At 43.1% G+C, this 27,984-nt stretch overlaps 1 protein-coding gene across 1 annotated transcript; it reads right to left on the bottom strand.

Moving 5' to 3' along the window:
* Positions 1-27: 27 nt before the first annotated feature.
* Positions 28-16,345, bottom strand: LOC112232579 (transmembrane protein 240-like). The gene is made up of 4 exons (XM_024399646.2): positions 15,489-16,345; positions 15,025-15,131; positions 5,330-5,538; positions 28-1,165 (listed from the first exon to the last, which is right to left on the bottom strand). The coding sequence occupies exons 1-4, from the start codon at positions 15,543-15,545 to the stop codon at positions 1,011-1,013; spliced, it is 528 nt and encodes a 175-aa protein (XP_024255414.1). The 5' UTR covers positions 15,546-16,345; the 3' UTR covers positions 28-1,010.
* Between the last annotated feature and the right edge of the window lie 11,639 nt (positions 16,346-27,984).

Raw genomic sequence — 27,984 nt, 5'->3', positions numbered from 1 at the left:
GGCAATGACACATTCAAACGTCAGGGGTCACTGTTGTGCTTCAATGGCACTTTTAATAAAACAGACATTTTATCTTCACAACAGCAATGTCTGGACAGAGAGGGAGAGAGGGACTGGGTGAGGGTTCCCACTGCTTCTAGGCTGGTTGCTTTTGAGTAAGTATGAAGGAATTGGATGTAGCAAAGTGGGAAGTGCTATTGGACACAATATTGGGAAGACGAGGGAAGCACTGAACTGCCTCCGTCTTATCTTGACTGGCATTCATTTTCTACCTTCTCATAATAACAGTGCAGAGAACCCTAACCACAAACGTATGCTCCCCTCCCCCTCTTATATTTACAGGTAAAATTAATACATTCATTTAATTCACTAGGTAACAAAACTAATTAATCTGTTTTTAGCAGACATCACACTGTTCACTTCCAGACGCACTGTCATCCTCCTCTTTCCTACGCTCTGTTTATCCTTCCATACAGTCCATCAGCTCTACTCGTAACACTTGACTCACCACACTCACGAACAAACCTACCCTGTGTTCCCACTTCCCCATATTTAGAAGTATTTACAGAAGCAGCAATCTAAACTTCCCATCATAAAATCTTGAAACCCACCCCTATCCATTTACCTCCCTCCCACTTTCGAGAAATACCCTCCCCATAGAGATTTTTTTTAATAAACACTGTGCCCCCCATCATCATACCCTGTTCTAAAAGATCATGCCAAGTTTCAACAATGAACACAGAACATTTTTCTATACAGAAAGCACCCTTAAAAATGCTTGTTTTTCCTTCCTACCTCAATGGTGGACATGGACATAGACAAGATTTCAGTGACGACTATCTTCTGCTCGAGTTTGGATTGGTGGGTGCTGACTTGTGTCAAGGTCATCGTAAGAAAGTTTCGGGCCAGGTGTGTTATGAACAGTCGGAGGGCAGTTTTCCAGTGTCTCTGAGGCAGCAGTTGGCCTTGGGGCAGTTTGAGGGGCTGGACGGGGGATTCTTGTTTCAGAGTCAGAGGTGGCGTGGGCTGGGGTGGCCGTTGTGGTAGAGCTTCTGCTTGATGTGGACCATGTTGCCAGTGGAGTCCTCCAGCTGTCTGAGCTGGGCGCGTCGACGCAGATCTCGAAGGTTACAGAATGAGGGGAGCCATGACCAGGAAGGGGTGTCTGGGGGACAAGAGGAGAGAGGGAGGTTATTAGAGGAGTGAAGAAACTAGAGAAGTGAAATAAACGATTAGAACATGTATCGTGGGGTAATAAGAGAATGGGAGTGCATTTGGTTAGGTTTATTAGATGCCCAAAATGTCCTTGATGCTCCCAACAACCTAATCCTTGGTAGTACAATAGTCCAAATACAGAAACACATTTGTTGCCCACACATTCATCTGCCAAACATAGAATTTTACCCATACTGTACGTGGTACACTATATATATAAAAGTATGTGGACACCCTTTCAAATTAGTGTATTCGGCTATTTCAACCACACCTGCTGGCAGGTGTATAAAATCGAGCACACCGCCATTCAATCTCCATAGACAAACATTGGCAGTAGAATTGTTACGTTCGTTGAAAGGATCGGAAAAAGGCGCAGAGTGGTATGCGTACATTCTCTTATTTAAAAGAATGAACACCGAACAAACCAACAAAAATAACAAATGAAACGTGACGCTATACAATATAGTGCTGACAGGCAACTACACATAGTCAACATCCCACACCAGAAAGTGGGAAAAAAAGGCCTGCCTAAATATGATCCCCAATCAGAGACAATGATAAACAGCTGTCTCTGATTGGGAACCATATCAGGCCAACATAGATATACAAAAAACCCTAGAGTACCCACCCTAGTCACACCCTGACCTAACCAAAATATATAGAAAATAGAGATATCTAAGGTCAGGGCGTGACAAGAATGGCCTCAATGAAGAGCTCAGTGACTTTCAACGTGGCACTGTCATACAGTGGGATGCCACCTTTCCGACAAGTCAGTTCATCAAATTTCTGCCCTGCTAGAGCTGCACAGGTCAACTGTAAGTACTGTTAATGTGAAGTGGAAATGCGTAGGAGTAACAATGGATCAGCCGCAAATTGGTAGGCCACACAAGTTCACAGAACTAAATCGCGTAGTGCGCGAACATCATTTGTCTTCGGTTGCAATACTCATTACCAAGTTCCAAACTGCCTCTGGAAACTTCACCATCTGGCAGTCCGATGGACGAATCTGGGTTTGGCGGATGCCAGGAGAATGCTGTAAAGTTTGCTCAAGGAGGAATAATGGTCTGGGACTGTTTTTCATGGTTCGGACTAGGACCCTCAGTTTCAGTGATAGGAAATGTTAATGCTACAGCATACAATGACATTCTAGACGATTCTGCTTTTCCAACTTTTTGGCAACAGTTTAGGGAAGGCCCTTTCCTGTTTTCGCATGACAATGCACCCGTGTGAAAAGAGGTTCATACAGAAATGGTTTGTCGAGATCGGTGTAGAAGAACTTGAGTGATCTGCACAGAGCCCTGACCTCAATCCTTCAAACACCTTTGGGATGAATTGGAATGCTGACTGCGAGCCAGGCCTGATCGCCCAACATCAGTGCCCGACCTTAGTAATGCTCTTGTGGATGAATGGAATCAATTCCCCGCAGCAATGTTCCAACATCTAGTGGAAAGCCTTCCCAAAAGAGCGGAGGCTGTTATAGCAGCAAAGGTGGGACCAACTCCATATTAATGCCCATGATTTTGGAATGAGATGTTCAACGAACTGGTGTCCACATACTTTTTCTCATGTAGTATATGTACGTTTCAATTTATATATCCTGTTATACATTAATAATAGCGACTTGAAAAAAATCATTTTGGATTTCTTTCCCCAAGCATATGAGTGTGAGGTAAAATTTGTGGAGGGATTTGTCCCTATCAGGCTTAGATGGTGAGGCCCGCTGAGATGGGAGAGAAACAGGAGGGAGAGCCCCAGACAGCACTAGCAAATGTCCCTGAAAAAGGTTGGGGGGGAAGGGGAGTAGCTGGAAGAAGGGAGGGAGGAGGGAGTTATTTATAACTGTGAATGGGTATGAAATCCACAAGGACTGTTCTGAAGGGTATCCAAAGGAAACGTCAGAACGAGACAGGTCCTTCTCATTTCAATAAAAGGATGGAGAGATGGAGATGGAGTCAGGAGAAAAATGTAAATGGTAATGTAATGCGGAAAGTGGGGTGAGGGCAGAAATGTTAAGGTCTTTCTACGGAGGGAGGGAAGGGGGCGATGGTTTTGCCAAGTCATAATTTTCCCCTTTTGTTATCATATTTTGTTACCCTATTTTGCTAAATCAAATGTCTTTCCACCGATGTCACTGGTGCCAAAGAATATGAATCAGTTATTCATGAGAAATAGACAATAAGAAAGGAATCATCCCTTTCCAAAAGGATGCTGTATAAAGAAAATGGATAGAAAAGGGGGATTCAATAACTGAATGGAGAGCATATAGGGTACATAGATATAGGGTATATAGATGGAATTAGAAAAAGCAAAAGGAATCAATGTGCACCTCAATGTAGTGTGTGTGTTTGTGTGTATGGTGCATGTTTCTACCTCGCCCGCCATTCCAGCTGCTCTCTTTCACTCTATTAATAGCTCCTGAGAAGAGAGGGTGTGTGTGTGTGTGTGTGTGCGTGCGTGCGTGCGAGAGAGAGAGAGTGTATGTGGGGGTGGGGATGTGACAGTATCTGCACCCCCCCTCCTTCCTTCCCGCTCCATCAGCCTTACCTTCACTCCCCTTCTCAGGGAGGCTAAACGAGTCTGACCCGCCATCAACGTCACAGCCAAACACCGGTGAAGGGGCATTCCTTCCATGCACAAGGATTCCAGCACAAAGTAAAGCCTAGAGCCACCCTTCTATACCTCGATGGAATCATTTGAATGTATAATCTGGGTATATTTTTTACGTTGATGTTATGCACAGAATATCAAATGGGTTGATTCTGTGCAGTAAAGCTAAACCAGTTGTTTCTTGCCTAATACTACTAGAATCACAATCTAAGACTGGCAATATATGTATGCTTCAAACTACCAAATTCTCTTTTACCATCAAGAAAAATATGACATGCATCAAAAAAATATGGCATTACTACTTTTAATTGAGTATTTTCAGGACAAAAAAATAATGTAATACTGTTGTTTAGTACCCCATCTTTGTGTACTGGTTTCATATTAATCAAAGGTAATTAATTGGCCATCTCTTTCATTTCCACTCACTAGACATTTTACACCACTATTTTCTGACCGTAAAAGCAGTCATCCAAGTCACATCACCTACATTAGCATTGTCTTATATCTAAAGGATCCATGCCAGCTACAAAAATAGGCCTGTTCTGACATTGAGAGCTGCACAAGATTAAGCTTAGCTGACATAATTGGAATATTCCAACACTTATATAAGAACACTGGATAAATGATTGAATCAGGAGTAGGAGTATGGACAAGAAGTCCTCTAATATGTTCCCATTGGCATAGCCTCGCCCCCAGTGAGGTCTGGCTTGCTAATCTAACATTGGCAAGACTTGAGACATTGTATATCTTTGTGGTGTGCCCTCTGTATTACGGGTAGGGAACCTTTGTCTCAGTCAATCAGCATGTACTAAACACATGACATCTGAGGGCAGCAATATTTCCACAGCAATATTCATATTAGTTTCACTATGCCTGTACTTTACACACATAATTATTCCCCCTCAATGGAAACAAAGTACGCTTTTTCCAATTTCCTTCACCCACTAATTACCTGCATAATGTCTTAATTCCAATCCATGACCACAACACACTGCATACAGTACTGTACATTAAATATCTTTTGAGACAATTCATTTAGCCTGGAACACACTTTTCCATTTTTCCCCTATTATATTGAAAAACAACTTTGAAAAAACAACTGAGCCCTTATGTCCTCAAGTTCTGTAACGTTTCCCATAACCATCACTTATAGCCAGGTGGGTTGGGCTATCCACCCACCCAAGGAAGCCTGGTTTCAATTGGTTTCAATGAATGGTACGGTGGTCAACAGCAGACTGTATGTCAATTCTGGCCATTTGCACACCCATGTCACATCTCCACGAAAATATGTAGGAGTAACACTGATCAACCTCATATAATGTAGCAGTTAAAATATTAACGCCAATACCACTTCACTCACCATCTCTCTTTTCACGGAGGTGGGAATCAACAAAACAATACTTCTCTCATCAGATTATTGAAAACATTTCTGCTCATTCTGAGGCACATTTGTCAGGTCATGTCAAACTTTTCCCAGTCAACCGGACCAAGTCTCTTGTTGACTCACCATAGTAGCGGCTGGCCCTCCATGCCCTGACAGCACAGTGCAGCACTCCATCCAGCCACAGTAGGAGCCAGCTGATACAGAAGCCCAGCAGCAGCCCCAGCATCAGGTCCATCTCCTGCTTGGTTACGCTGTCACTGACAAAGTAGTTCTCTGACGAGTCCACCAGAGAATGGTCCCCATCGTATGGGATCACATAGTGGACATGATGCCTGGAAGAGACCAAGCTGGAGGTTAGAAGGTGTTAGTGATGGAGGGAAGGACAAGGACAAGATGAGATGTGGCAAGGGAGGTGAAATTAGGGGGGTGGGTGATGAAATTGGATAAATAGCAGGAATTCTCATTACTAATTTGGTACAAATTGGAGAATAGAAAGGCATGCTGGTGAATAGAGAATAATTAATATCTAGAAACATACTTGAACATCAGTGGAAACAGCTGCGATATGAATATAAATGTCTCATTCCCATTTCCAATTCCAAATAAACACCAGAGTATTATCAAAGCCTTACATAACAGCATACCTAACGTTGCTCTCAAAGGTAGCCTGCATCTCATACAATGAGAACCTGTGGTTCACAAGCAGTGATCTGACAAGCTAGCAATTGCTGGTGCCAAATTAAATTACTGTGGATGTGGCCTCAGGCCTGATCCTCAACACAGGGGCCCCTCAGGGGTGCGTGGTTAGTCCCCTCCTGTACTCCTGTTCACCCACGACTGCGTGGCCAAACATGACTCCAACACCATCATTAAGACTGCTGACGACACAGTAGTGGTAGGCCTGATCACTGACAACGATGAGACAGCCTATATGGAGGAGCTCAGAGACCTGGAAGTGTAGTGCCAGGACAACAACCTCTCCCTCAACGTGAGCAAGACAAAGGAACTGATCGTGGACTACAGGAAAATGAGGGCCGAACACATCGACGGGGCTGTAGTGGAGTGGGTCGAGAGTTTCAAGTTCCTTGGTGTCCACATCATCAACAAACTACCATGGTCCAAAAACACAAAGACAGTTGTGAAGAGGGCACGACAACGCCTTTTCCCCCTCAGGAGAGGGAAAAGATTTGGCATGGGTTCCCAGATCCTCAAAAAGTTCTACAGCTACACCATCGAGAGCATCCTGACCAGTTGCATCACAGCTTTGTATGGCAACTGCTCGGCATCTGACAGTAAGATTCTACAGAGGGTAGTGCGTACGGCCAATACATCACTGAGGCCAAGTTTCCTGCCATCCAGGACCTACAGTATATACTAGGCAGTTTCAGAGGAAGGCTCAAAAAATTGTCAAAGACTCCAGTCACCCAAGTCATAGACTGTTCTCTCTGCTACCTCAAGGCAAGTGGTACCAGAGCGCCTAAGTCTAGGTCCAAAAGGCTCCTCTACCACAAGCCATAACACTGCTGAACAATTAATCAAATGGCCACCTGGACCATTTGCATCGTCACTTGACCCCTACCTATATGTACAAATTATCTTGACTAACCTGTACCCCTGCACATTGTATCCCCTGTATATAGCCTCGTTTTTGTTATTAAAAATATATTATTTTTTTTGCTTTAGTCTATTTAGTAAATATTTTCTTAACTTTATTTTCTTATAACTGCATTGTTGGTTACGGGCTTATTTCACGGTAAGGTCTACTACACCTGTTGTATTCGGTGAATGTGAGAAACACAAATAGATTTCATTTAGTTTGATTCCACATGCACTTAAGGTAGGCTCGGGCAGCATTCAAGCTCAGGTGGCCTCATCTGTCTATCTGTTCCATTAAATGTTTATGCTGAGAGGATAAACATTTTACGTAAAATTAGTAGCTCTTATTTAAGAGCATTTCCATTGCAGTAAAAGACAACGTGGGCTGCGTCTCAAATGGCACCTTTTCCCTACATAGTGCACTAGAGCCTGAATGCAGCCACTGTGTCACTCACTTTCCATTGGCTTAATTCAGGGGAGTCATGCACCCCCAAAATCTGACAGGCCACAAAGTAATTGAGGATGTCTGGGGGTTGATCCGGAGAGAGGCCTCCCGTCCTGTAGTTGGAGAATATTGGATTTTTAAAAGACCTGAAATACTGTAGCTTTTTCCTGCAATCTAGAGACATAATCATTATGCTTAATTCTATGTAAAAAAAAAAGATGTATATTTTTTTGCATATCTAAGCATATCTCTTGGGCTGTCTGTATCCGCCTGACTGAAATAAAATTGTGGCTAGTAGTATTACAGAGAAACAATGACAAAAAATATTATACGGTGCATTCTGAAAGTATTCAGACCCCTTGACTTCTCCACATTTTGATACTTTTGTTACAGCCTTATCCTAAAATAGATTAAATACATGTTTTCCCTCATTAATCGACACACAATACCCCATAATCACAAAGCGAAAACAGGTTTTTATATTTTTTTGCAAAAATATAAGATCCTATTGTTGACGGTGCATGTCAGAGCAAAAACCAAGCCATGATGTCGAAGGAATGTCCGTACAGCTCCAAGACATGATTGTGTCGAGGCACAGATGTGGAGAAGGGTACCACACAGTGGCCTCCATCATTCTTAAATGGAAGAAGTTTGGAACCTTCCTAGAGATGTCCGCTTGTCCAAGCTTAGAAATCGCGTGAAAAGTGCCTTGGTCAGAGACATTACCAAAAACCCATTGGTCACTCTGACAGAGCTCCAGAGTTCCTCTGTGGAGATGAGAGACCCTTCCAGAAGGACAACCATCTCTGCAACACTCCACCAATCAGGCCTTTATGGTAGAGTGGCCAGACGGAAGCCACTCCTCAGTAAAAGGCACATGACAGCTCGCTTGGAGTTTGTCAAAAGGCACCTAAAAGACTCTGACCATGAGAAAGAAGATTCTCTGACCTGATGAAACCAAGATCAAACTCTTTGGCCTGAATGCCAAGTGTCACTTCTGGAGGAAACCTGGCACCATCCCTACGGTGAAGCATGGTGGTGGCAGCATCATGTTGTGGGGATGTTTTTGAGCGGCAGGGACTGGGAGACTAGTCAGGATTGAGGCAAAGATGAACAGAGTAAAGTACAGAGAGATCCTTGATGAAAACCTGCTCCAGAGCGCTCAGGACCTCAGACTGGGGAAAAGGTTCACCTTCCAACAGGACAATGACCCTAAGCACACAGCAAAGACAACACAGGAGTGGCTTCAGGACAATCTTTGAATGTCCTTGAGTGGCCCAGCCAGAGCCCGGAATTTAACCTGATCAAACATCTCTGGAGAGACCTGAAAATAGTTCTGCAGCAATGCTCCACATCCAACCAGAGTTTGAGAGGATCTGCAGAGAAGAATGGGGGAAACTCCACAAAAATACAGTTATGCCAAGCTTGTAGCTTCATACCCAACAACCCTTTAATTGCTCACAAAGGTGCTTCAACAAAGTACTGAGTAAAGGGTCTGAATAGTTATGTAAATGTAACATTTCAGTTTTTATTTTTAATTAAGATCAAGGGGTCTGAATACTTTCTAAATGCACTGTGATATATATATATATATATATATATATATATATATATATATATATATATTTATTATATATATATATATATATATATATATATATATATTTATTTATTATATATATATATATATATATATAGTATATACACTGAACAAAAATATAAATGCAACATGCAATAATTTCAACAATTTTAATGAGTTATAGTTCATATAAGTAAATCAGTCAAATTAAATAAATTCATTATGCCAGAATCTATGGATTTCACATGACTGGGCAGTGGTGCAGCCATAGGCCCACCCACTAGGCAGCCAGGCCCATCCACTGGGGAGCCAATCAGAATTAGTTTTTCCCTACAAAAGTGCTTTATTACAGACAGAAATACTCCTCAGTTTCAGTCTCAGACGATGCCCCAGGTGAAGGAGCCGGATGTGGAGGTCCTGGGCTGGTGTGGTTACATGTGATCTGCGGTTGTGAGGCCGGTTGGAAGAACTGACAAATTCTCTAAAATGATGTTGGAGGTGGCTTATAGTAGAGAAATTAACATAATTGTATCTAGCAACAGCTCTGGTGGACATTCCTACAGTCAGCATGCCAATTGCACACTCCCTCAAAAGTTGAGACATCTGTGGCATTGTGTTGTGTGACAAAACTGCAACTTTTTAGTGTGGCCTTTTATTGTCCCCAGCACAAGGTGCACCTGTGTAATAATCATGCCGTTTAAATCAGCTTCTTGATATGCCCCCTGGCAGGTGGATGGTCCTGTGCGGCTCAGTAGGCATGGCACTTGAAATGCCAGGGTTGTGGGTTTGATTCCCACAGGGGACCAGTATGAATGAAAATGTATGCACTCACTACTATAAGTCACTCTGGGATAAGAGCGTCTGCTAAATGACAGGCAAAGGAGAAATGCTCACTAACAGGGATGTAAACAAATTTGTGCACAAAATATGAAAGAAATAAGCTTTTTGTGCATATGGAACATTTATGGGATCTTATATTTCAGCTCATGAAACATGGGACCAACACTTTACATGTTGCATTTATATTTTTTGTTCAGCATATACAGTACCAGTCAAAAGTTTGCATCAACACCATTATCCCAGAAACCCTAGACCCACACCAATTTGCATACCGCCAAAACAGATCCAGAGATGATGCAATCTCTATTGCACTCCACACTGCCCTTTCCCACCTGGACAAAAGGAACACCTATGTGAGAATGCTATTCATTGACTACAGCTCAGCGTTCAACACCATAGTACCCTCAAAGCTCATCACTAAGATAAGGAACCTGGGACTTAACACCTCCCTCTGCAACTGGATCCTGGACTTCCTGACGGGCCGCCCCCAGGTGGTGACATCTGCCACGCTGATCCTCAACACTGGACTTCCCCAGGGGTGCGTTCTCAGTCCCCCCCTGTACTCCCTGTTCACCCACGTCTGCATGGCCAGGCACGACTCCAACTCCATCATTAAGTTTGCTGACGACACAACAGTGGTAGGCCTGATCACCGACAACAACGAGACAGCCTATTGGGAGGAGGTCAGAGACCTGGCTGGGTGGTGCCAGAATAACAACCTATCCCTCAACGTAACCAAGACCAAGGAGATAATTGTGTCCTACAGGAAAAGGAGCACCGAGCACGTCCCCATTCTCATCGTCGGGGCTGTAGTGGAGCAGGTTGAGAGCTTCAAATGATCCAAACACACCAAGACAGTTGTGAAGAGGGCACGACAAAGCCTATTCCCCCTCAGGAAACTAACAAGATTTGGAATGGGTCCTGAGATCCTCAAAAGGTTCTACAGCTGCAACATCGAGAGCATCCTGATCGGTTACATCACTGCCTGGTACGGCAATTGCTCGGTCTCCGACCGCAAGGCACTTCAGAGGGAAGTGCGTACGGACCAGTACATTACTGGGGCAAAGCTGCCTGCCATCCAGGACCTCTACACCAGGCGGTGTCAGAGGAAGGCCCTGAAAATTGTCAAAGACCCCAGCCACCCCAGTCATAGACGCTACTACCGCATGGCAAGCGGTACCGGAGTGCCAAGTCTAGAACAAAAAGCCTTCTCAAACAGTTTTTACCCCCAAGCCATAAGACTCCTGAACAGGTAACCAAATGGTTATCTGGACTATTTGCATTGTGTGCACCCCCCCCAACCCCTCTTTTACGCTGCTGCTACTCGCTGTTTATCTAATATGCATAATCACTTTAACTATACATTCATGTACATACTACCTCAATTGGCCCGACCAACTAGTGCTCCCGCACATTGGCTAACCGGGCTATCTGCATTGTGTCCCACCACCGTCCAACCCCTATTTTTACGCTACTGCTACTCTCTGTTCATCGTATATGCATAGTCACTTTAACCATACCTACATGTACATTCTACCTCAATAAGCCTGACTAACCTGTGTCTGTATATAGCCTTGCTACTCTTATTTTCAAATGTCTTTTTACTGTTGTTTTATTTCTTTACTTACACACACACACACACACACACACACACACACACACACAGACACTTTTTTTTCTCCACACTATTGGTTAGAGACTGTAAGTAAGCATTTCACTGCAAGGAATACCTGTTGTATTCGGCGCACGTGACAAATAAACTTGATTTGATTTGACTTTGACACCTACTCACTCAAGGGTTTGTCTTTATTTTTACTATTTTCTACATTGTAGAATAATAGTGAAGACATCAAAACTATGAAATAACACATATGGAATCATGTACAGTAATAACCAAAAAAAAGGGTTAAACAAATCAAAATATATTTATATTTGAGATTCTTCAATGTAGCCACCCTTTGCCTTGATGACAGCTTTGCACACTTGGCATTCTCTCAACCAGCTTCATCTGGAGTTCCCACACATGCTGAGCACTTGTTGGCTGCTTTTCCTTCACTCGTCGGTCCAACTATCTCACTTGGGTTGAGGTCGGGTGAATGTGGAGTCCAGGTCATCTGATACAGCACTTGATCACTCTCCTTCTTGGTCAAATAGCCCTTACACAGCGTGGAGGTGTGTTGGGTCATCCTGTTGAATTACAAATGATAGTCCCACTAAATGCAAATGGGATGGTGTATTGTTGCAGAATGCTGTGGTAGCCATGATGGTTAAGTGTGCCTTGAATTCTAAATGAATCACCGACAGTGTCACCAGCAAAGCACCCCCACACCATCACACCTCCTCCTCCATGCTTCACAGTGGGAACCACACATGCAGAGATCATCAGTTCACCTACTCTGCGTCTCACAAGACACAGAGGTTGGAACCAAAAATCTCACATTTGGACTCATCAGACCAAAGGACAGATATCCACCAGTCTAATGTCCATTGCTCATGTTCCTTGGCCCAAGCAAGTCTCTTCTTATTATTGGCGTCCTTTAGCAGTGGTTTCTGTGCAGCAATTTGACCATGAAGGTCTGATTCACAGTCTCCTCTGAACAGTTGATGTTGAGATATGTCTGTTTGTAACGTTCGTCTAATGAATTAACGGACCAAGGTACGTAGAGTTCCACATATTTATTAGACAGTGAAACTTAGAAAAAACTAAACAATAAAGAATAAACTAAACGTGACGACAATGCAGTGCAAACAGGCAACAGGAAAAATGCTACTTAAGTATGATCCCCAATTAGAGACAACGATAACCAGCTGCCTCTAATTGGGAATCATACAAATCACCAACATAGAAAATAAACCTAGAACCCCACATAGAAAATATAAACTAGAACAACCCCCCAGTCATGCCCTGACCTATTCTACCATAGAAAATAAAAGCTTTCTATGGTCAGGACGTGACACTGTTACTTGAACTCTGTGAAGCATTTATTTGGGCTGCAATTTCTGAGGCTAGTAACTCTAATGAACTTATCTTCTGCAGCAGAGTTAACTCTGGGTCAGCAGAAGTAACTCTGGCAGTCCTCATGAGAGCCAGTTTCAGCTTTGCGGTTAATGGCTTTGCGACTGCACTTAAAGAAACTTTCAAAGGTCTTGAAATTTTCCGGAATGACTGACTTCATGTCTTCAAGTAATGATGGACTGTTGTTTCACTGCTTATTTGAGCTGTTCTTGCCATTATATGGACAAATAGGGATATCTTCTGTATACCACCCCTACCTTGTCACAACACAACTGACTTGCTCAAACACATGAAGACGGAAAGAAATTCCACAAATTAACTTTTACCAAGGCACACCTGTTAACTGAAACGCATTCCAGGTGACTACCTCATGAAGCTGGTTGAGAGAATGCCAGGAGTGTGCAAAGCTGTCATCAAGGCAAAGGGTGGCTCCTTTGAAGAATCTCAAATATAAAATATATTTGGATTTGTTTAACACTTTTTTGGTTAGTACATGATTCCATATGCATTATTTCACAGTTTTGCTGTCTTTCACTATTATTCTACAATGTAAAAAATAGTAAAAATAAAGAAAAACCCTTGAATGAGTAGGTGTGTCAAACTTTTGACTGATACTGTAAAAAAATGTATAGGACAAATCTTAGGGGTCAAGTACCCCTGTTCCCCCTATGGGCATGACGCCTCTGGCTTAATTAAAGACAATGACAAGCAGAAGTGTGTTGGAAACAAAAGTGCAATTGTTGGGGTCTAGTTTAGGACTAGATGTACTGTATGTCCCCGGGTACAGAAAGCTAACAAGCACAAGTATGAAAATATATAATTAATTCAAAGCTAAGAATATTATATGCATTGCACATTGAATATTGAGTAGCAGAGGATTTATCAATATTTAAAAATGACTTCAAATAAACCACACAAAAAACATTGCAATGATAAATGGCATAAATTATGTCACTAGACATAATTGGCATATATTTTTTACAAATGTGTCTCTACAATTCTTCTAAAGGCATATATAGCATTATATAAATAAATTCTAAAGGCCTAATATAGCATTACTATGAGAATTTCTTGAAATTAGAGGGAGTGAGAGAGAGGCCCTTCTCCAAATTTTGGCCAATATTATTTTATGATGACAATCCTGATCTTAGTGACACTTCATGACCCATATCTCAGGTTGTTGAACTGTAGGCAGTCAAAAGAACAGTATTCATACAGGGCCAAGACCTGCTACAATGTGACTATGCAGTGATATCACATCAGCGGGGCAACTCAGAACAGATTTTCCTGTCCTCAGTGAATATATTAGATCCAAGCAAGTTAGGAATTCATTTGACTATGATTCTGCACTGACCAAGAATAACCCAGCACTTACAAAATGTTGCAATATGTATGTATTCAGACTCAGGCCTCAACTTGCCTTTATCCAGGGCGTAATATCCTAATGAAGTCGATAGGTGTGTATCTATTGGATCAGAAGGCTCTTATTTTAAAACCTGGCACAATACTGTTGCCATACCCTTGGGCAAGCTACAGCACTTAACAGAAATAAAATAAAACTTCCAAGACCAAGGGCCCAATTTTGGTTTACAGTTCCTGTATGTGAGTCAGTCATGTAAAACCTGTACCAATCTCATTGCCATTATTTAATGTTTTAAAACACACTAATTGAAGTAGTAAGGAGCCTAGACCACCAATCGACAAAATATGAGGCTACATATAACTTGTATAGGCCTAATCACAACAGTAATAGAAAACCTGGGTAATTATCATTAAACTAGGCCTAGTTGTTTTATGTTTCATTCCATTTTCAGCCTTCATAATACGGGTTATAAGTAATAGATCAATGTATATATAGGCACATTCTCACAACTGGTTCAATATAGGTATAGGCTAGCCCTAATGTCCTCTCTCCAACAACATTTCCTCATATCTAAATATTTAAAATGATTCCTTAGCCCATTCCTCATAATTCATAACATATTTATGGCTCACGTATGCAGTAAAAGCCAAATAACTGAATAAAGCTTAAAAACACCGTCACAAGCTAGGCATCGCAAAAATAAGGCTATCCTTCGGTTAGACACACGCATACTCGAATAAAACCATAGTCGACATCCATTAGGTACATTTTCAAGAGATTAGGCCTATGCATGGAGCATGTTTGGAGGCTTATTAAAACGAACAGTTCAGCAGGAGAAATCATTCGAGAGGCCTATTGATCGAGTATGAGCCTATGATTAGACGGGTAACATAGCAGCTATCTTGACTCTATAGGCTACGCTTTCATTTCAGATGTTTGTACACATCCAAACGAATCACTGTATGCTATTTTTTTTTACCTTCCACAGTTGCAATGACAGACGCGGTCTTCCCCTCGTAGATGCGGTAAGATGTAGTTGTGAAAGCGATCCAGTAGTGCGTTCATGTCCATTAAACAGGCAATCGCCTGCAAATAACCATTCGAGTCAACTCACATGACAAGCACCATTTCCAACACAGCACCGTTATATGACCTGGCATTAGGCTACAGTCCATATAAGATAAATCGAAAAATACATTTGGAAACCCACTTTTACAACCCTCGTTCTAAAATGTTCTTTATATTGTTTATTTATGATAGCCAAGGTATGTATGTAGGCTACTGTCTCAAGTCATCATTATTTTCAGTGATATCAAATGTGATCTGTATGCTATTTGTAATAGCTATAGCTACATTATTAGTCTATAGACTACATACGTTAAAAAAATGTTGTAGGCGTTTAACACACACGATGGGGGACACAATAAAAAGCAAATATCTTACCATTACAACTGAAGCGCCAAGAATCATAAAAATCATGGTGGTTGTGATCATATGCATCAAAACTTCCAAACACGCCGCCGTTCTCTAGCCTTCTCTACCTGTCCCGGGATGAGACGGTCATTGAGGCGCCCTTACTGCACCGGACTCTCCGTCCCTCCAAACTTGCCAGATTAGAGCGCAATTAACCGGTGCAGGGGGTTGAGCTGGCCCGGTCTCCCTCTGTCCCCCTTTTGACACACGCACTCACGGTCTTCACAGTCTATGCTACTCCCCATCCAGTAATGCGTCGATTTGATGGCGCGGACCGGGCCGTGGACGGGTTTGCGTTCGCTGCCGCGTTTGCTGCCCCTGGAACAGCGAAAATAGGGTGCTGGTGGAGAGGGTGTCCTAGCCTGATTACTAATGCAATTATGTTATTTTCACGGCAGCCTACGTACCGATCTCATTTTTTAAAAATCGCAGCAAACAGGAGAGCCGGTCGTCTCACAGGGATGTCCCTGGTTATTTCCCTTCCTCCAAGACAGCACTTCATTAGTTATTATAAACAAGATCCTCCTCCATCGATGGTAGCATTTAATTACTCCATTCAGATTTGTTCAATAATTGCGGTTGCGCTTTTTAGGCTACATCAGTCGTTGTCTTCTTACATGTAAATAGCTTGATAACATCGATGTCAAGCCGAATCGAGATGAAGATCCAGTCGGAACCGGAACAACCCTACCCTCAGCCCAGTAAAGATCAGGCAACGGCAGCTGCATCAACGCCCGGGGCCAGACACGCATGATTATCCCACCTAGTCTTAGCCATCGAGACAGGAGCATCCACCATCCCTTTTCGTGTGTGGTGTGTGAGAGAGAGAGAGAGAGAGAGAGAGAGAGAGAGAGAGAGAGAGAGAGAGAGAGAGAGAGAGAGAGAGAGAGAGAGAGAGAGAGAGAGAGAGAGGGGGGTTCTGTGTCCGGATTGCATTTCACTGTGAAACACTCAGAGACATTCAAGCAAATCATTCCAAGAATATGCGCTATGGTTTAACATATATATTTCACCCGCTTTACTGACCGTCATACCGGTCTCTCGCTCAATAGTCTCTCCCCCCTCCACGTTGCAGTTCATTTTCGGATTCTGTGCCATTTCGCTTTGCTGAATTCCTGATTGCGGCCAACTTCTCATTGGCTGGCACTGTGTGATACAAGATTGCACCTTATGCGCTTTTTGTACCAGCCTTTAAAAAACGACTGCTTTTTTTTATTTACCCGCATTACAACGGGTAAATAAATGAAGGTTGGGTTTTGATTGGTGATGTCCATTTGCCCACTAAGGGGGTGAACGACTGCGGTCATTACTCTCTATCCAATAACACAGACAGTGAGACAGACCTACCCAGTAGCTCCAACTGTTTACATAAGACAACGCGTCGCACATTTTTTTACTTGATAAATACGGCACCAAACACCTTAGTTAGATGTGAAACGGAACAACTAAAACATACTTGGCAAAAAAGTCGAAATTAATTACAGATTTCTTAAATGATCTTTGATTCATTTCGGAGATTTTGAGGAAATGAAATAGGCTTCAACTTCTCATGGGGGACAAACATAATTAACCAAACCAGGAATCGGTCAAGATACACACCTCCAAGACTTGAATCTCGTTTTTCTAATGAGCAACATAAAAACACGTGTCAATCGGCATGTTCTGTGGTTCTTCAAGGCAAAAACGCGAACTTCTAGCAACACAAAGATTGCAAGTTCGAATCTCATCTCAAACCATGTTTCCATCGACAGTTTTGATGTGAGTAAAGTCATACTGTAAATGCCGATTTATAATTTGTTCTTTTGACATGGTGGGATCTTTGTGTGTTGGTAAAATTAATTATACAACAAATGGTGGTGGAAACACCTTTATGCATAAACACTGATATAACCATCAAAAGTCTTGGAAAAACTTGTCAATAATCAACTGACTGGCTTTCTTGATGTCTATAGTATTGTCTCAGGTATGCAATCTGGTTTCCGCTCAGGTTATGGATGTGTCACTGCAACCTTAAAGGTTCTCAATGATGTCACCATTGCCCTTGATTCTAAGCAATATTGTGCTGCTATTATTATTGACTTGACCAAAGCTTTTTATACGGTAGACCATTCCATTCTTGTGGGCCGGCGAAGGAGTATTAGTGTCTCTGAGGGGTCTTTGGCCAAATTTGCTAACTACCTCTCTCAAAGAGTGCAGTGGATAAAGTCAGAAAATCTGCTGTCTCGGCCACTGCCTGTCACCAAGGGAGTACCCCAAGGCTCAATTCTAGGCCCACGCTCTTCTCAATTTACATCAACAACATAGCTCAGGCAGTAGGAAGCTCTCTCATCCATTTATATGCAGATGATACAGTCTTATACTCAGCTGGCCCCTCCCCGGATTTTGTGTTAAATGCTCTACAAGCTTTCTTAGTGTCCAACAAGCTTTCTCTACCCTTAACCTTAACCAACAAGCTTTCTCTACCCTCTACCCTTAACAGCAGATATAGCCTGCAGAGGTCTGTTATACTATCCAGGTCTGTGCCCAAACAATTCAAGCTTCTGCTTTTAAAAATCCACCTTTCCAAAAACAAGTCTCTCACCGTTGCCGCTTGTTATTATAGACCCCACTCGGCCCCCAGTTGTGCCCTGGACACCATATGTGAATTGATCGCTCCCCATCTACCTTCAAAGTTCGTACTGTTAGGTGACCTAAACTGGGAAATAGCCGTCCTACAATCTAAGTTAGATGCCCTCAATCTCACACAAATCATCAAGGAACCTACCAGGTACAACCCTAAATCCGTAACCATGGGCACCCTCTTAGATATCATCCTGACCAACCTGCCCTCTAAATACACCTCTGCTGTCTTCAACCAGGATCTCAGAGATCAGTGCCTGCGTGCGTACTGGGTCCGCGTTCAAACGACCACCCCTCATCACTGTCAAACGCTCGCTAAAACACTTCAGCGAGCAGGCCTTTCTAATTGACCTGGCCCGGGTATCCTGGAAGGATATTGACCTCATCCCGTCAGTAGAGGATGCCTGGTTGCTCTTCAAAAGTGCTTTCCTCTCCATCTTAAATAAGCATGCCCCATTCAAAACAATGTAGAATTAAAAACAGATATAGCCCTTGCTTCACCCCAGACTTGACTGCCCTTGACAAGCAGAAAAACATCCTGTGGCATTCTGCATTAGCATCGAATAGCCCCCGCAATATGCAACTTTTCATGGAAGTCAAGAACCAATATACTCAGTCAGTTAGGAAAGCTGAGGCTAGCCTTTTCAAACAGAAATTTGCTTCCAGGAGCTCTAATTCCAAACAGTTTTGGGACACTGAAGAGGGGGAGCCCCTCTAGACCCAAACTGTTATAGACCTATATCCATCCTGCCCTGCCTTTCTAAAATCTTCGAAAGCCAAGTTAACAAACAGATCACCGACCATTTCGAATCCCACCGTACCTTCTCCACTATGCCATCTGGATTCAGAACTGGTCATAGGAGGACCTCAGCCACGCTCAAGGTCCTAAAGGATATCATAACCGCCATCGATAAAAGACAGTACTGTGCAGCCTTCTTCATCGACCTGGCCAAGGCTTTCGACTCTGTCAATCACCACATTGTTATCGGCAGAACTCAATAGCCTTGTCTTCGCAAATGACTGCCTCACCTGGTTGTCTGGCCCTCTGGCAGTCTCTATGGGGGTGCCACAGGGTTCAAATCTCGGGCCGACTCTTTTCTCTGTATACATCAATGATGTCGCTCTTGCTGCTGGTGGTTCTCTGATCCACCTCTAAGCAGACGACACCATTATGTGTACATCTGGCCCTTCTTTGGACACTGTGCTAACAAACCTCCAAACGAGCTTCAACGCCATACAACACTCCTTCCGTGGCCTCCAACTACTTTTAAATGCTAGTAAAACTAAGTGCATGCTCTTCAACCGATTTTTGCCCGCACCCTCCCGCCCAACTAGCATCACTACTCTGGACAGTTCTGACCTAGAATATGTGGACAACTAAAAATGCCTAGGTGTCTGGTTAGACTGTAAACTCTCCTTCCAGACTCACATTAAGCATCTCCAATCCAAAATTAAATCTAGAATTGGCTTCCTATTTCGCAACAAAGCCTCCTTCACTCATGCCACCAAACATACCCTCGTAAAACTGACTGTCCTACTGATCTTTGACTTCGACTATGTCATTTACAAAATACCCCCCAACACTCTACTCAGCAAACTGGATGTAGTCTATCACAGTGCCATCTGTTTTGTCACCAAAGCCCCATATACTTACTACCCACCACTGCGACCTGTATGCTCTCGTTGGCTGGCCCACACAACATATCCGTTGCCAAACCCACTGGCTCCAGGTCATCTATAAGTCTTTGCTAGGTAAAGCCCCGCCTTATCTCAGCTCACTGGTCACCATAGCAACACCCACCCATAGCACGCGCTCCAGCTTTGCGTTCCTAGGAAACTATGCAGTATTTTGTTTTTTTACGTGTTATTTCTTACATTGGTACTCCAGGTAATCTTAGGTTTCATTACATACAGTCGGGAGGAACTACTGAATATAAGGGCAATGTCAACTCACCATAATTACGACCAGGAATATGACTCTCCCGAAGCGGATCCTGTGTTTTGCCTTCCATCCAGGACAATGGATCGGATCCCAACCGGCGTCCCTAAACAACAACACCGTAAAAGGGGCAAACGAGGCGGTCTTCTGGTCAGGCTCCGGAGACGGGCACACATCACTCCCTAGCATATTACTTGCCAATGTCCAGTCTCTTGACAACAAGGTTGACGAAATCCGAGCACGGGTAGCATTCCAGAGAGACATCAGAGACTGTAACGTTCTTTGTTTCACGGAAACATGGCTCACTCGAGAGACGCTAACGGAGTCAGTGCAGCCAGCTGGTTTCTTCACTCATTGTGCCGACAGAAACAAGCATCTTTCTGGTAAGAAGAGGGGCGGGGGGTTATGCCTTATGATTAATGAGACGTGGTGTGATCATAACAACATACAGGAACTCAAGTCCTTCTGTTCACCTGACTTAGAATTCCTCACAATCAAATGTCGACCGCATTATCTACCAAGGGAATTCTCTTCGATTATAATCACAGCCGTATATATTCCTCCCCAAGCAGACACATCGATGGCCCTGAACTAACTTTATTTGACTCTATGTAAACTGGAAACCACATATCCTGAGGCTGCATTCATTGTACCTGGGGATTTTAACAAGGCTAATCTGAAAACAAGCATATCGATTGCGCAACCAGGGCTGGTAAAACCCTGGATCATTGTTATTCTAACTTCCGCGACGCATATAAGACCCTCCCCCACCCTCCTTTCGGAAAAGCTGACCACAACTCCATTTGGTTGCTTCCAGCCTACAGACAGACTAAAACAAGAAGCTCCCACGCCTAGGTCTGTTCAACACTGGTCCGACCAATTTGATTCCACGCTTCAAAACTGCTTCGATCACGTGGATTGGGATATGTTCCGCATTGCGTCCAACAACAACATTGACGAATACGCTGATTCGATGAGCGAGTTCATTAGAAAGTGCATTGACGATGTCGTACCCACCCACGATTAAAACATTCCCAAACCAGAAACCGTGGATTGATGGCAGCATTCGCGCGAAACTGAAAGCATGAATCACTGCTTTTAACCAGGGCAAGGTGACCGGAAACATGACCGAATACAAACAGTGTAGCTATTCCCTCCGCAAGGCAATCAAACAAGCTAAGTGTCAGTATAGAGACAAAGTAGAGTCGCAATTCAATGGCCCAGATACAAGAGGTATGTGGCAGGGTCTACAGTCAATCATGGATTACATGAAGAAAACCAGCCCTGTCGCAGACCAGGATGTCTTGCTCCCAGACAGACTAAATAACTTTTTTGCCCGCTTTGAGGACAATACAGTGCCACTAACACGGCCGCTACCAAAACCTGCGGACTCTCCTTCACTGCAGCTGACGTGAGTAAAACATTTAAACGTGTTAACCCTCGCAAGGCTGCAGGCCCAGATGGCATTCCCAGCCGCGTCCTCAGAACATGCGCAGACCAGCTGGCTGGTGTGTTTACAGACATATTCAATCAATCCTTATCCCAGTCTGCTGTTCCCACATGCTTCAAGAGGGCCACCATTGTTCCTGTTCCCAAGAAAGCTAAGGTAACTGAGCTAAATGACTACCGCCCCGTAGCACTCACTTACGTCATCATGAAGTGCTTTGAGAGACTAGTGAAGGACCATATCACCTCCACCCTACCTGACACCCTAGACCCACTCGAATTTGCTTACCACCCCAATAGGTCCACAGACGACGCAATCGCAACCACACTGCCCTAACCCATCTGGACAAGAGGAAAACCTATGTGAGAATGCTGTTCATCGACTACAGCTCAGCATTTAACACCGTTGTACCCTCCATAGTACCCTGGGTCTTGACCCCGCCCTGTGCAACTGGGTACTGGACTTCCTGACGGGCCAACCCCAGGTGGTGAGGGAAGGTAACAACATCTCCACCCCGCTGATCCTCAACACTGGGGCCCCACAAGGGTGCGCTCTGAACCCTCTCCTGTACTCCATGTTCACCCACGACTGCGTGGCCATGCACGCCTCCAACTCAATCATCAAGTTTGCGGATGACACTACAGTGGTAGGCTTGATTACCAACAACGACGAGATGGCCTACAGGGAGGAGATGAGGGCCCTTGGAGTGTGGTGTCAGGAAAATAACCTCACACTCAACGTCAACAAACAAAGGAGATGATTGTGGACTTCAGGAAACAGCAGAGGGACCCCCCTATCCACATCGACGGGGACAGTAGTGGAGAGGGTAGTAAGTTAAGCTCCTCAGCGTACACATCACGGACAAACTGAATTGGTCCACCCACACAGACAGCATTGTGAAGAAGGCGCAGCAGCGCCTCTTCAACCTCAGGTGGCTGAAGAAATTCGGCTTGTCACCAAAAGCACTCACAAACTTCTACAGATGCACGATCGAGAGCATCCTGTCGGGCTGGATCACCGCCTGGTACGGCAACTGCTCCGCCCACAACCGTAAGGCTCTCCAGAGGGTAGTGAGGTCTGCACAACACATCACTGGGGGCAAACTATCTGCCCTCCAGGAGACCTACACCACCCAATGTCACAGGAAAGCCATAAAGATCATCAAGGACAACAACCACCCGAGCCACTGCCTGTTCACCCCGCTACAGTGCCTTGCGAAAGTATTCGGCCCCCTTGAACTTTGCGACCTTTTGCCACATTTCAGGCTTCAAACATAAAGATATAAAACTGTATTTTTTTGTGAAGAATCAACAACAAGTGGGACACAATCATGAAGTGGAACGACATTTATTGGATATTTCAAACTTTTTTAACAAATCAAAAACTGAAAAATTGGGCGTGCAAAATTATTCAGCCCCTTTACTTTCAGTGCAGCAAACTCTCTCCAGAAGTTCAGTGAGGATCTCTGAATGATCCAATGTTGACCTAAATGACTAATGATGATAAATACAATCCACCTGTGTGTAATCAAGTCTCCGTATAAATGCACCTGCACTGTGATAGTCTCAGAGGTCCGTTAAAAGCGCAGAGAGCATCATGAAGAACAAGGAACACACCAGGCAGGTCCGAGATACTGTTGTGAATAAGTTTAAAGCCGGATTTGGATACAAAAAGATTTCCCAAGCTTTAAACATCCCAAGGAGCACTGTGCAAGCGATAATATTGAAATGGAAGGAGTATCAGACCACTGCAAATCTACCATGACCTGGCCGTCCCTCTAAACTTTCAGCTCATACAAGGAGAAGACTGATCAGAGATGCAGCCAAGAGGCCCATGATCACTCTGGATGAACTGCAGAGATCTACAGCTGAGGTGGGAGACTCTGTCCATAGGACAACAATCAGTCGTATATTGCACAAATCTGGCCTTTATGGAAGAGTGGCAAGAAGAAAGCCATTTCTTAAAGATATCCATAAAAAGTGTCATTTAAAGTTTGCCACAAGCCACCTGGGAGACACACCAAACATGTGGAAGAAGGTGCTCTGGTCAGATGAAACCAAAATCGAACTTTTTGGCAACAATGCAAAACGTTATGTTTGGCGTAAAAGCAACACAGCTCATCACCCTGAACACTCCATCCCCACTGTCAAACATGGTGGTGGCAGCATCATGGTTTAGGCCTGCTTTTCTTCAGCAGGGACAGGGAAGATGGTTAAAATTGATGGGAAGATGGATGGAGCCAAATACAGGACCATTCTGGAAGAAAACCTGATGGAGTCTGCAAAAGACCTGAGACTGGGACGGAGATTTGTCTTCCAACAAGACAATGATCCAAAACATAAAGCAAAATCTACAATGGAATGGTTCAAAAATAAACATATCCAGGTGTTAGAATGGCCAAGTCAAAGTCCAGACCTGAATCCAATCGAGAATCTGTGGAAAGAACTGAAAACTGCTGTTCACAAATGCTCTCCATCCAACCTCACTGAGCTCGAGCTGTTTTGCAAGGAGGAATGGGAAAAAAATTCAGTCTCTCGATGTGCAAAATTGATAGAGACATACCCCAAGCGACTTACAGCTGTAATCACAGCAAAAGGTGGCGCTACAAAGTATTAACTTAAGGGGGCTGAATCATTTTGCACGCCCAATTTTTCAGTTTTTGATTTGTTAAAAAAGTTTGAAATATCCAATAAATGTCGTTCCACTTCATGATTGTGTCCCACTTGTTGTTGATTCTTCACAAAAAAATACAGTTTTATATCTTTATGTTTGAAGCCTGAAATGTGGCAAACGGTCGCAAAGTTCAAGGGGCCCGAATACTTTCGCAAGGCACTGTATCATCCAGAAGGCGAGGTCAGGAAAGGTGCATCAAAGCAGGGACCGAGAGACTGAAAAACAGATTCTATCTCAAGGCCATCAGACTGTTAAACAGCCACCACTAACATTGAGTGGCTGCTGCCAACATACTGACTCAACTCCAGCCACTTTAATAATGGGAATTGATGTAAAAAATGTATCACTGGCACTTTAAACAATACCACTTAATATAATGTTTACATACCCTACATTACTCATCTCATATGTATATGTATATACTGTACTCTATACCATCTACTTCATCTTGCCTATGCCGTTCTGTACCATCACTCATTCATATATCTTTATGTACATATTCTTTATCCCTTTACACTTGTGTGTATAAGGTAGTAGTTGTGGAATTGTTAGGTTGGATTACTCGTTGGTTAGGGTAGCCTAGTGGTTAGAGCGTTGGGCTAGTAGCTGAAAGGTTGCAAGTTCAAATCCCCGAGCTGACAAGGTACAAATCTGTCATTCTGCCCCTCAACAGGCAGTTAACCCACTGTTCCTAGGCCGTCATTGAAAATAAGAATTTGTTCTTAACTGACTTGCCTAGTAAAATAAAGGTTAAAAAAAATTCATAATAAATTACTGCATTGTCAGAACTAGAAGCACAAGCATTTTGCTACAGTCGCATTAACATCTGCTAACCATGTGTATGTGACAAATAAAATTTAATATGATTTGATTGCACTGGTCATCCCCAAAGCCAACACTTACTTTGGCCACCTTTCCTTCCAGTACTCTGCTGCCAGTGACGGGAATGAATTGCAAAAATCTCTGAAGCTGGAGTCTTATATCTCCCTCTCTAACTTTAAGAATCAGCTGTCTGAGCAGCTTGCCGATCACTGTACCTGTACACAGCCAATCTGTAAATAGCACACCCGACTACCTCATCCCCATATTATTACTTACCCTCTTGCTCTTTGGCACCCTAGTATCTCTACTTGCACATCATCATCTGCACATCTATCACACCAGTATTAATGCTAAATTGTAATTATTTTGCCTCTATGGCCTATTTATTGCCTACCTCCCTACTCTTCTACATTTACGCACACTGTACATAGATTTTTCTATTTTTCTTTTCTTTTGTGCTATTGATTGTTTGTTTGTTTATGTGTAACTCTGTGTTGTTTGTGTTGCACTGCTTTGCTTTATCTTGGCCAGGTCACAGTTGTAAATGAGAACTTGTTCTCAACTGGTGAAATAAAAAAATGTCTAAAAAATAAAACCTTGTTTTGAACACCTCCAAAACAAAGGTAATGTGGTTTGGTAAGAATAATACCCCTCTTCCCCCAGGTGTTATTACTACGTCTGAGGGTTTAGAACTTGAGGTAGTCACCTTATATAAGTACTTGGGACTATGGCTAGACGGTGCACTGTCCTTCTCTCAGCATATATCAAAGCTGCAGGCTACAGTTAAATCTAGACTTGGTTTCCTCTGTCGTAATCACTCCTCTTTCACCCCAGCCACCAACGCTCCTTATAGGACACATCACTGCACTCTATACTCCTCTGTAAACTGGTCATCTTTGTATACCCGTCACAAGACCCACTGGTTGATGCTTATTTATAAAATCTTCTTAGGCCTCACTCCCCCCCATCTGAGATATCTACTGCAGCCCTCATTCTCCACATACAACACCCGTTCTGCCTGTCACATTCTGTTCAAGGTCCCCAAAGCACACACATCCCTGGGTCGCTCCTCTTTTCTGTTCGCTGCAGCTAGCGACTGGAACAAGTTGCAACAAACACTCAAACTGGACAGTTTTATCTCAATCTCTTCACTCAAAGACTCAATCATTGACACTCTTATTGACAGTTGTGGCTGCTTTGTGTGATGTATTGTTGTCTACCTTCTTGCCCTTTGTGCTGTTGTCTGTGCCCAATAATGTTTGTACCATGTTTTGTGCTGCTACCATGTTGTGTTGCTACCATGTTGTTGTTATGTTGTGTTGCTACCATGCTGTGTTGTCATGTGTTGCTGCCTTGCTATGTTGCTGTCTTAGGTCTCTCTTTATGTAGTGTTGTGTTGTCTCTGTTGTTGTGATGTGTGTTTTGTCCTATATTTATATTGTATTTATTTTAATCCCAGGCCCCTGTCCCCACAGTAGGCCTTTTGGTGGGCCGTCATTGTAAATAAGAATTTGTTCTTAACTGACTTGCCTCGTAAATAAATGTTAAATAAATAAAAAATAAATATTGAAGTAAACTTGGAGTCACACGATGATATGGTCTGTGGTCCTCCCACCATGAATCGGGAAACCATGCAGTTTATTAGGCTACAGGGTGGTGAAAGTGCACTGGGATCTTGATGCTCCTTTTCAGTAAATATTGAGAGTCTTATTCTGGTGACATGATGATCGATGCTTGACTGCCGTTTGACAAATAAATATTCTTGCTCTTATCCATAATAATCTCATAATGTAGACTAGCCTAGCCTACCAGCACAGTCTACCTGCACTGTATCTGCAAGCTGTTGGCTAGAACGCATGTGCCAAGACCAGAGTATGTCTGTTGCTATTCAACACAACAGTTTTTGTTGACAAAACTATTGGTAGATTTGAAAATCAGATGGAAACACATTGAACATTAGATTTTTATTCAGTACATGAAAACTTAAGCAAAAAATACATTTTGTGTGCACTACGTCATCACGCACTGAAGTCTATTGCGTGGGAAAATGCGTATATTTTCTTTGTGTGGATTTTAAAATATTCACATGAAAACCTAGCTAGACAACTTTAGCAGTTTAGCTAATTAGAAACTTTGCAACTACGTACTACTTTTTAGCTATAGCACCTAACCCTAATATTAACCCTTTAAACTAACCCTAATGTATACCAAAGCACTAACCCCTAGCCTAGCCTTATGAACAACCTGTAGTGAAGGGTAATTTGTTGTAATTTGTGTGGCTAATGCTAACATTGGCCACCTAGTTAGCATTGGCATTAGCCACCTAGCCACTTAGCTAACGTTAGCGAAAACACATTGGAATTGGTAACATATCATATGTTTTGCAAATTTGTAAGATATTATACGATTTGTATTTCGTAACATATCATACAAAATGGATGAAGGACATCCACAAATTAATGTATACCATACGAAATATAACATATCATACACATTGGAGTATCCTCTCTGCTACCGCACGGCAAGCGGTACTGGAGCGCCAAGTCTAGGTCCAAGAGGCTTCTAAACAGCTTCTACCCCCTAGCCTATAGATTACTGAACATCTAATCAAATGGCTACCCAGACAACTTGCATTGCCCCCCCCCCTTTTATGCTGCTGCTACTCTGTTATTAGAGTTATCATGTTATCATGAGTCACTTGAATAACTCTACCCACATGTATATATTTGTCACGTCCTGACCTTAGAGATCCGCTATGTTTGGTTAGGTCAGGGTGTGACTCGGGTGGGAAAATCTGTTTTCTATTTCTTTGTGTTTTTGGCTGAGTATGGTTCCCAATCAGAGGCAGCTGTCTATTGTTGTCTCTGATTGGGGATCATATATAGTTTGTCATTTTCCTTTTGGGTTTTGTGGGATCTTGTTTTCTGTATAGTTAATTTTGCCTTACAGAACTGTTTGCTTTTGTT

Source organism: Oncorhynchus tshawytscha, linkage group LG16 (genome assembly GCF_018296145.1).
Source record: "Oncorhynchus tshawytscha isolate Ot180627B linkage group LG16, Otsh_v2.0, whole genome shotgun sequence".
Classification (NCBI taxonomy): domain Eukaryota; kingdom Metazoa; phylum Chordata; class Actinopteri; order Salmoniformes; family Salmonidae; genus Oncorhynchus; species Oncorhynchus tshawytscha.
Note: the sequence above shows the minus strand (reverse complement) of the source record. Positions and strands in the feature narration are given on the sequence as shown.